Genomic DNA, 11,258 nt, shown 5'->3' with positions numbered 1-11,258 from the left:
CCACACTGGACTTGTAAGTAGTGTCTGCCACTGATGTGGTGCTCCCCGTCCCTCGACGTGCCCAGGACCAAGGAACACCTAAGCTAGACAATGGCAGACAACTAGTCCATGCAGGGCAAGTGTCGGCGAAGGCAACATGGGAACTTCCTCGCCATCGCATTGCAACGTACGCAAGCGACAACATGGTGGCATGAGCACCCATGGGTCCGCCATGAGGGGCGACAAAGACCATCGACGGGATTGCCAAGAGAAGAACACTATGGGCAACAGCTAGTGTTGGCCACTTTTCCTCACCCACGATGATAGTCAACCATAGAGAAACTTCCTCGCCACCCAGGTGTTTCGCACGAAAGAGCACCACCACCAAAAGTCCATGTCCAAGCATCTGTGAGTCGATGTGGCCACTGCCAGCCGCCTCTTGACCCGCCGGCATTCTATGTCACTGACAAAGAAGTCCTGAGCCACGGAGACTCCTCCCCATAGGTCGGTCACCCACAGCGACTGCGTCTTGCCTGGCCATCTGTGAGCTCAAGGACCCCATCGGTGTCCACACCGAAACCGTCAGCATTTTCTATCATCGGCAGGGAGTTCCTTGCCCATAGAAGCTTTGCTTTCCACCAAGGAGGTCGCCATCATTGCCTTTGCTCGCCATTGAGGAGGTCACTTCTGTCATCTTTGGTCGCCACAAAGCAGGTTGGCTGCCCGCCACCCTTCACTAGATATTATGTCTATGTCTGTCACAACTCTGAATGGCTGGACAAAGCCAACATAGGTCGTTGTGCCTGGAACTCACCGTGCAAAGTCCTAAGGCCAACGGGGACCATCCCGCCAGCCTACCGTGAGTCGATGAGGCAAACACTGGCCACCATTAGATACACCAAAGTTTTCTGTCGCCAATGCGGTGACCCGAGCCCCTGGAAGCTTCACGTTGGAAGAATACTAGCACACCCAACATACACTCAGTGTTTCGCATGAAAGAGCACCACCACCAAAAGTCCATGTCCAAGCATCTGTGAGCCGATGTGGCCACCACCAACCGCCTCCTGACCCACCGACATTCTATGCCGTCGATAAGGAAGTCATAAGCCATGGAGACTCCTCCCCACAGCTCGATCACCCACAGCAAGTAACATCCCGCTAAGCGCCACAACGAGTACGTCTTGCCTGGCCACCCGCGAGCTCAAGTGTGGTGCCCTCGACCCCCACGTGTTATTTTAGTAGAGTTCGTGACACAGGGATGATGACCACACGGATCCACACCCCAATGACAAGTGCTCAGAGTGTGTACAACATGCAATAAGTGTACAATATAATACTAACAACAGAGAAATAAAAATGTCATTCTTTATTAAGTACCAGAAATCTTAAAATAATAAAATACTCTTTACAAGAGTTATACAGTCATCCGACAGATAATTACAATAAAATAACATAACATCAGGGAAACAAATCTCATATCGCTGAACAACATATCAGCAAGTCATGGCTTCAGCGGAGCCGGTCTCTCAGGTTCATACTCGACCTTTGCGTCAAAATCTACGATATTATAAGACGGAACCGTAGGGTAATACACCACAATGAGATTATGACATCTCAACAAGTAATCAACCAAAACCAATTCTAAGAATTTACAACATATTATTACAACCAACATGTCCACATACGGTCAAATATGAGAAACAAATCCGTTTCTTTTTTCCAAAAATAAAATTTTAATAACTCACACCAAAAACTATATTATTTTATTATGCATGCACCACAATCTCTCCTATGGACAATCTACACACCTTGACTCTCATCGTCATACCACGGATAACGTCCGTACATGAGACTTGGTAACGACCGATGCCTAGTTCTGTGCCTGGTGCGTACATGGCCAAGCATTCTTAACCCCGCCAGCAAAAGGCCACAGAATCGGTACGAGAGCGTTACTGTCTCGTCCGTTCCCGTCGTTGCCCTACGACAACTCAGGGGACTTCACGTCAGTCTGTTATGCTCCTGAGTGACCAGAGGAGTTCCTTTGAGATAATGCCCCGTCTCAGCTTGGGGTCGTGATTTCCAAACAGACAACGTGACTTCATAGCACAATTTATTAAAGACGATAAATATCCATGACAACAAATATTGGATGAAATAGTAATTGGCTCATTTATTTAAAATCACAACAATTACAAATACACAGTTTCACAACCAACTACATGCATAATCCCATCCTCCAATCTGGCCCAAGGCCCAGATCCAACATCAACTGCAATTTAATCCCAATACTTCAGCGGCCCAAGGCCCATCTCAAACCAACAGTTTACAAATAATGTTAATTATAATAATGTTATTTTAAAACTCATGGGCCGCGTTGGAAAATTACTTACACGATGTCGGGAAAATTCTGGAAGATCTCACGTATGGAGCTGTTGCCAAAAGTGGCGGCAGTGGTGGTTTAAGAGTAACATAGTGGCCTTTTTGGTGAGTTTCACTCAAGTGAGAATTCGGTCTAGGTGTAAATGGGTGGAAGATGCAACTCACGGCAAGCACCAAAAATCAACAAGAAATCGATTGAAGCTCACGACTTTTATGGACAAAACAAGGCACAGCAAAAAGTTCTCAAACTCTCGAACTCACAACAAAATTCACAGAACATAAACTAAACAACTAGAAGTGAGATGAAAATAGCTTATACAAGAGAGGGAGGAAGATTAACTAGGAAGATTTAATTGAGGGAACTCGTTGCCTATTTATAGGTCGAGTATGGTGGTTCGATTGAATATGACTAACATGGTTCACATGCAAATGGAGGAGACGTGTGATGGTGCACCATGCTGAAGGCACTGCCAATCGACACGGGGACAACCATGGAAGCTCAAGGTGGAAGGTGGTGGCGGCTGAGTGTAGCGATGGCTTGATAGCGACTTCTCGGAGTCCATTGCTGAATGACACGGAGTAGCTCATGGAAGAAGGAGGTGGAAAGAAAGAGATAGTGGCTTGATGCGGGTTTCAATACGTGGCTAAGGTCCTATTGGAGGAGGGGTTGGCATCGGCAGCAAGTGGAACAAGAAGAAAACCGAAGGAAGAAGAAGGAAGAAAAAGAAAGAAAAAGGAAGGAGAGGGACGACGCAAGAGGAAAACGATGAAACCCTAAGGGGTTTTTCCCAAAACGGTACCGTTTCACACGGCTGGAGCTGGGCTCCCACCTTCAAGCACAATTAAAATAACATTTATAAAATAACACAACTAAATAAATAATAAATAATAAATAATTAAAACACATAAAAATTAAGGATCTCACATCAAGTACCCCATTGGCGCCCACCACCGAAACCGTCGGCATTTTCTATCATCGGCAGGGAGTTCCCTGCCCATAGAAGCTTTGCTTGCCACCAAGGAAGTTGCATCATTGCCTTTGCTCGCCATCGAGGAGGTTGCTTCCGTCACCTTTGCTTGCCACAAAGGAGGCAGTTGCCATCACCTTTGCTCGCCACATAAGAGGTTGCCGCCATCACCTCTGCTTGCCCACGAAAGATTCCACCTACCTGAGTTCCTCGCCACCACTATGTTATTCCCCACGAGAGTTCCTCATCACGGCTGAGTGAAGCCACCAATAACCGTCGTCCAAACCACCGATGTTCTCTATCGCCATCGTAACGACCCTAGACCGGGAAACCACCCACGAACTCAGTCTTGCCATGAGCATCACGTGACGGGTGAACGCCACAACGTACACCCAAAAGCCTCACTGAAGCCTGCTATCCCATGCACGACATGGGCCCTATCTGACCACCTCACTGGACTACCAGACAAAGATAGCAAAGGCTTGCGCATGATTCCTCATAGCTCAAAGCCCCATCAACTGGTAGGAAGGAATCCACCAGATGAGCACAGGCTAGTAAGGCAACCAACGGTCACACTAGACCTGCAAGCATTGTCTGCCACTGATGTGGTGCTCCCTGTCCCTCTACGTGCCCAGGACCAAGAACACCTGAGTTAGACAATGGCAAAAACCAACCCATGGAGGACAAGCGCTGACGAAGGCAACATGGGAACTTTCTCGCGATCCCATTGCTGCGTACGCAGGCGGCAACATGGGTCCGCCATGAGGGGCGACAAATACCATCGATGGGCTTGCCAAGAGGAGGAGAGCACTACGGGTAAGAGCTAGCCTTGCCCACTTTTCCTCGACCATGATGACAGTCAATTGAGAGAAACTTCCTCGCCACAATGATGATCAACCACCACGAAAAGCTCCAGCTCCACACCACCCTTGGCAACGCTCACCACGGGAACTTCCTCACCCACAAGTGTTCCTCACTACAACCAGTAGCTCAGACGCACAACCAATTTTTCCCATATGCTTAATCGTGGATATTCAATACAAACAATCATGTCTTTGGACTAGTGGCTTCATTGCCACGTTCATGACTCTTTGAATGCCATGCGCAGTGTATTACCTGCAGCCGAATAACTTAATGTGTGAATGATTTTGCACAAGAATGTAGCATCAAAGTGATTTAATGAAGGAATGGAGAGCGGATTTGGTACCATCACTATCAAAGCAAAACATCATGGCACATCAAAACTGCAGGCAACTGACAGGAAACTGAGGCAACATATAGGGCACATTGTGCGCAGCAACCATGATCTATGATCAGCGCATACCTTTGGAGCAAAGCCAACTGGAGTCATGTTGCGTGCGTGATACGAGAAAAAGGAAGAATGTTGCAGGCAATGTATACGTAAGATGAGATGATTTTAACTTTTTATAGGAATCAAGAAACGGTGGGTCCCATCAATAATTGATTTGTTTTTATAATGATTGATTTATTATTGATGTAAATAGTTTCGAATATCAATTTAACATGGAAAATTCATGAGTTTATTTGATAAGTACTCATACCAATAATTAGAATGGTGTATTAAACTCTCATATAATTAATTATTTTATACCTTGGGAAATTCAAATTTTTTATTTAAAGTATTTTTTTGCCTCTTCATTTGTCATAACCCACTTTATTTAAGTAGTAATTAATTAATGATAATTATGTATTATAAATTTAAGATGGAATATGTTATTAGATTTTGTAAATATACCAATTATTATTTAAAACAATGATTCTATTTAAACCAATGATTCTATTTATCAAATCAACCATGGTAGTTCAACACAACATCACGTGCCATTAAACAAATATTTGCATAAAAAAAAAAAAAAAAAAAGTAAATACGTAACTCAGCTATTTATGTTTTGGGAAAGTTTGGATAATGAGTTGAGATGAAATGAATTGAAATGAAATTTGAAAACTGAATAAAATATTGTTAGAATAGTATTTTTTAATATTATTGTTATTTTACGATTTGAAAAATTTAAATTGTTTATTGTATTTTGTGTAAAAATTTTAAAAAATTATAATAATTAAATGAGATAAAATGAGATAAAACATATTTTTGTGTCCAAACTTAACTCGCTTTTTCATAAATAAGAAAGATTATTGGTGTTCACATAGACGAAACCTTGAACCGTTACCATGTCGATGTCTCCAACATAATATAGTCACTCATGTGCTTAATAAATGTTGCAATCTCATTCCTAATTTCACTCATGTACTTTTTTTTTACCTTAGCTTATACTTATAAGTACTTCAAAGCATAGGGCATCAAAGTAAACACCAAAAAATTCATAATAATTCAGTTACAACAAACTATAATTCATGATCTCGTAATTATAGTCTGATAAAAACATTAGTGTGAAGGGAAAAAATCCCTTATGCCGAGCCAAATAATGGGCCCAAGGCGCAATAATGGTTATATGGTTTGGGCTGGATTGGGCAAGTGCAGGGCTCGGCCACATCACCTGGTCTGGGCAAAACAAGTAATACTTGGTTCAAGAAAACCCAGGTCGGGCCATACTGACAGGGCAAAAGATATGGGCAAAGCTTGGGAGAAAAGGGATATAGCGCACATCACCAGATGGAAGAGACCCGGGACAGAAAGCATGTCGCATTCAATGCGGCCCAGGGCAAAAACCATGCTGCATTAAATGTAGCCCAGAGAGAAGGCGTGTCGCATTTAATTTGGTCTAGAGCATCAACCACACTGCATTTAATGCGGCCCAAGGCCCGAGCAGTGTATAGTAAGGTTGAGACCTCTGCAGCTCGGCAAGGTAGCGACATAGGAGCTGCTCGGTGAAATGGACAGCACAAGCATATTATCCCCTGCTATGCAACACCCTACTATGGTGGGGGCCTAGTCGGTAGCTATAAATAAAGGTCCAACTCACAGCAGACTAGGTAATCGGTCAATCTATCACTAGCACTTTACATTATCATTCTTTAACTACTGTTTATTATCTTCTTCATCATACTGACTTAAGCATCGGAGGATCAACGGACCCCGAGGTCCCCCCCATAGTGACTATGCAGGTGATCGCTCGTATACCGGGGGTGTGAAGTTGCCCAGGCCCATGAAACATGACATTAACAGTGGCGCCGTCTGAGGGATTTTTGTTGTCCCATAATTAGCGTGTCCTTCGTATGCCGGCAACAACCCGCTCCCAGCATTCGCAGCGTGATATGATGCAGTCTGAAGAAATGGAAGCAAGTTTTAATCAGTAAAATGAAGCGATACAGAAACTCATGATAGACATGGAGACTCTCCGACAAGAGAACGTTGCCATACGAAGAAATGTCGAAGAAACTGAGTCAGACCAACAAAGCCATCATTTTGGGGACCACCCCCAGCCTAATGCAGTCACCGCTGATGAAGAACGACGTAAAATCAATCGGCGAATCCAGATAGAAGTAGCAAAGCAGATGGGCCAACAAACCACGGTGGATTAGCTGCTTACCAACGTTGAGTTGCCATACAACACAGGGATTTTGGCAGTACCAATACCTCCAAAGTTCAAAGTTCCTCAGATGGAAGTGTACGACAGGTCAAAGGACCCATTGGAACACCTTGAGACCTTCAACGCCCACATGACTCTCCACGACTTCCCTAGTGAGATAGCATGTAGGGCGTTCCCCCTCACTTTGAAAGGAGTGGCACGAGTATAGTTTGTTTCTTTACGACCTGGAACTGTGGACAGTTTCAATGAACTAGCACGTCGGTTCTTAACGCAGTTCATGGCTAGCCAAACGAGGAGAAGGCCAGCTGCCTATCTGTTGACTGTTAAACAGAGGGATGATGAGAGCCTTAAGTCATACCTCTCCCAGTTTAACAAAGAACGGATGATGACGGACGACCAAGACAAGACGATCACTTTGGCGGCACTATTAGGAGGGATCTGGCCTCGTAACCCCTTCATGATAGAAATTGCCCGGAAGACACCGTCAAACTTGAGGGAGTTTATGGACCGAGCAGACGGTTACATAAACAGAGAGGATACGCTCTAAGCATTAACGACACCCAGGAAGCGTGACTTGGAGAGGGCGGACAAGAAAACGGTAGAGCGGCACCAAAGATCGAACCAAGGAGTCCGCTAGAAAGAGACTTACGAAGCCAAAGGCAAGGGAAAACCTGGCCCTCGTTTACATTCTAGTCTGATAGTTGAAACTGAGAAGGACCCGAGTCAGCGAGGAGAGCAAAGACAAAGTTCATCGCGCCCTAAATACTGCTCCTTCCATAGGAGCGACGGACATAACACCCAAGATTGCTATACGAAGTGGAGAAAATTTGACAGCCCAGAGATTCGAGCCAACCAATATAAAAATGAGAGGGATGAGCCATGACGAGAATATCGTCCCTACTCTCGGAGAAACCAAGACCGAAGCCCCGTTCGATAGAATTAGGACCGAAGCCACATTCGGAGGAATTAGGGTCCAATTCGCAGAAGTTATAGTCTGACCCACGAAGACTGGGGCCACGCTCGGAGGGATAATGGATGTCCCGAGCGAAGGAGAGCCGTAAACCACCGTGAAGAAAACCTGCGTCAAGGAAACTCGAGAAGAGAAGAACCCCCATAGGAGAAATCAGCACCATAGTTGGAGGATATGCGGGGGGGGAACAACTTCCTCGGCCCAAAAAAACATTTTTCACCCAACGACCATACCGTAAAGATCCTTCCGGAAAATATCAGGTGACGTTCAACAAAGAAGATGGAGAGGGATTGTCATCACCTCATGATGGTGCGCTGGTAGTGATGGCGCAAATAGCTAACTATCGGACCAAAATGATATTGATCGACAACAGCAGTTTCGCAGACATCCTTTTCTGGGAAGCATTCAGTAAAATGGGGATTACTCTTGATAGGTTGCGGCCAGCACCTACGCCCTTTAAAGGCATCACAGGGGACACTATCCAACCAATCGGAGCAATCGCCCTCTCTGTATTGGTAGGGACGGCTCCCAAACCAACTTCTCTCATGATAGACTTCTTGGTGGTCAAAGCCCCTTCTTCATACAATGTCATACTTGGACGCCCATCCTTGAACCAAATGAAGGTTGTGACTTTCACCTATCACCTGAAGGTGAATTTCTCGACCCCATCTGGAGTAGGAGAAATGCTTGGCGAACAGCAGACCGCGAGAGATTGCTAAACTCGGGATATGAAGTCAAAGGCAATAGTCGTACAAACTCTCGAGCAGGATCATGAGGGAGCGGCCACGCCTATACCTCCAGCTTGGACCGAGCCAGACCATGAAGTAGGGGACGAAGAGGCAATGCGGCAGGCGGAGCTCAACAAGGCGATCATGCCTTCACCACTCACTGTCACGGAACTAGACTACAAAGTAAGGGATGAAGAAGTGCTACTCTTGGTACTGGTAGATCCAGAGAACCCTGAGCGGACTGTGCAAATAGGATCTAAGATGTCCGCCGAGCTAAGCCAATCTATTGAGCAACTACTTGTGGAGCATCGTGATGTCTTTGCCTGGTGCTATGAAGAGAGATGTCAGGTATCGATGGATCTGTAACAGAATACCACCTCAGTGTAAATCCTGAGGCAAAAAGAGTCATGCAAAAGCGCCGCAGTTTCAGTGCGGAGAAATATGCTGCCATCGCTGAGGAATTGGAACGCCTCCTAACTGCGGGGTTCATTCGAGAAGTTTACTATCCTGAATAGCTCTCCAACGTTGAACTGGTCAAGAAGGCAAGCGGGAAATGGAGGATGTGTGTCGACTTCACCGACTTGAACAAAACTTGTCCTAAAGATAGTTTTCCCCTTCCAATGATAGATTTGATAGTAGATTCAACGGCTAGGCACACCTTACTCAGCTTCATGGACGCATACTCTGGCTACAATCAGATCAGAATGAGTCCCGATGACGAGGAGAAAATAGCATTTATCACCGATTGGGGACTTTATTGCTACAAAGCAATGCCATTCGGCCTCAAGCATGCAGGAGCAACGTACCAGCGCTTGGTCAACCGAATGTTCAAAAACCAGATCGGGAGAAACATGGAAGTCTACGTTGACGATCTTCGGGTTAAAAGCAAGAAGTCTGAACAGCATCTTGATGACCTCCAGGAAGCCTTTGTAGTACTGAGAAAATACAAAATGAAGCTCAACCCACAAAAATGTGCTTTTGGAGTCGAATTAGGAAAATTCTTGGGTTTCATGGTCTCGTAACGAGGAATTGAAGCTAATCCCATAAAAATTAAGGCGATTATGGATATGCCTCTACCAGATTATCAAGAAAGTCCAGAAATTGACAAGAAGGATAGCCGTCATGGGCTGCTTCATCGCAAAGTCAACCAACCGATGCCGCCCTTTCTTCGGCATCCTCCGGAAATCACAAGAATGGGATGAAGATGTGGTAAAGCTTTCGACGAGCTGAAGGAATACTTGGCTCATCCACCAGTGCTCAGCCAAACCACGCTAGGAGAGGATTTGACTGTCTACTTGGCAGTGTCACCCAATGAGGTGTCCTCCGTGTTGACCTGAGTAGAAGAAGGAGTTCAGCTCCTGGTTTATTATGTGAGTAGAGCCTTTCAGGGGGCAAAGGTCAGACACCCCCGAACAGAAATGATAGCATTCACACTAGTAATCACTACCAGACATTTGAGGCCCTACTTTCAAGCTCACCCAATAAAAGTCCAAATTGATATCCCCTTGAGAAAAATACTGCAGAAGCCAGATATGTCTAGTCGGATGACTAATTGGGCAATTGAGCTAATGAGTTTGAGATCTAGTATCTCCCACGCACTGCAATCCAGGGCTAGGTGTTAGCAGATTTTGTGGCCGAATTCTCGAACTTTCCAGAAGAAATGGTCGTCATGCCCCAGGGCAAGCCCTGACAGGTCTACGTTGCGGTTTGTCCTGCCGATCCGGTGGAGGAGTAGGAGTGCATATAATAATAAGCTTAGGAGAAAAACTTGATTACGCACTCAAGCTCGGATTCAAAGTCACCAATAATGAAGCCGAGTATGAGGCACTCTTGTCGGGTCTAACAATTTCCAGGTCTTTGGGTGCAATTGAAGTTGAAGTAAAAGCTGACTCTCAGATTGTGGTGGGGCAGGTAATCGGACAGTTCCTCACGAAAAGGAAAAATCTAAAAACATATCTCTAGTGGGTAGAAGAAGAGTGGGACCTCTTCCAATATTTGACCATCCATCAGATTCTGAGAGGAGAGAACCAAGAAGTGGATCGGCTAGCCAAAACTACCTTGGGGCATGAAGAAGTTTCACTTCTAGATCATGTGGTGATTCGAACCATTGACGTAGCAGCAGTAGGAATTCGGGTGTCAGCTATCGAGGTCCTACAACCCCCAGCATGAGCCACAGATATTTTAAAGTTTCTTCAAGAGGGAATCCTTCCAGATGACCGGGAGGAAGCCCGAAAAATTAGGAATCGAGCTGCTCGATTTACTTTGGTAGAAGGAGTTCTATACAAAAGAGGTTACGTTGAGCCTCAATTAAGATGTATCTCCTCCGAGCAAGCTCAGTACATTCTAGTAGAAATACATGAAGGAGTTTGTGGGAACCATATGAGTGGAAGGGCATTAGCAGCACAAACTACCCGGGAAGGATACTATTGGCCAAATGCTCACAGGGATGCCGCAGAGTTTGCCCGAAAGTGCCTCAAATGCCAGGAAAACGCCCTTATTCCTCATTGCCCCTGAGAAACTCATTTCCGTCACCGCCCCATGGCCCTTCGTGCAATGGGGGTTGGACATTGGCCACCTCCATGCGGGAAAAGGAGGAGTAAAATTTGTAGTTGTGGCAGTGGACTATTTCAAGAAATGGGTGGAAGCAGAAGCTCTAGCAACGATTACGGCTCGGGTGATTACAAACTTCCTCTGGAAATCTATAATCTGCCGATTTAGAATTCGC

The 11,258-nt window shown here is 45.4% G+C and overlaps 1 protein-coding gene across 1 annotated transcript; it reads left to right on the top strand.

The window, feature by feature from the left end:
• The first annotated feature begins 9,204 nt into the window (after positions 1 to 9,204).
• On the top strand, positions 9,205 to 10,702 carry LOC121246473 (uncharacterized protein K02A2.6-like). The gene is made up of 3 exons (XM_041144655.1): positions 9,205 to 9,551; positions 10,189 to 10,444; positions 10,544 to 10,702. Exons 1-3 carry the CDS (start codon positions 9,205 to 9,207, stop codon positions 10,700 to 10,702), a joined length of 762 nt encoding a protein of 253 aa, XP_041000589.1.
• The last annotated feature ends 556 nt before the right edge of the window (positions 10,703 to 11,258 follow it).

Source organism: Juglans microcarpa x Juglans regia, chromosome 1D, assembly GCF_004785595.1.
Source record: "Juglans microcarpa x Juglans regia isolate MS1-56 chromosome 1D, Jm3101_v1.0, whole genome shotgun sequence".
Lineage (NCBI taxonomy): Eukaryota > Viridiplantae > Streptophyta > Magnoliopsida > Fagales > Juglandaceae > Juglans > Juglans microcarpa x Juglans regia.
This window is presented reverse-complemented; position numbering and strand designations above follow the sequence as displayed.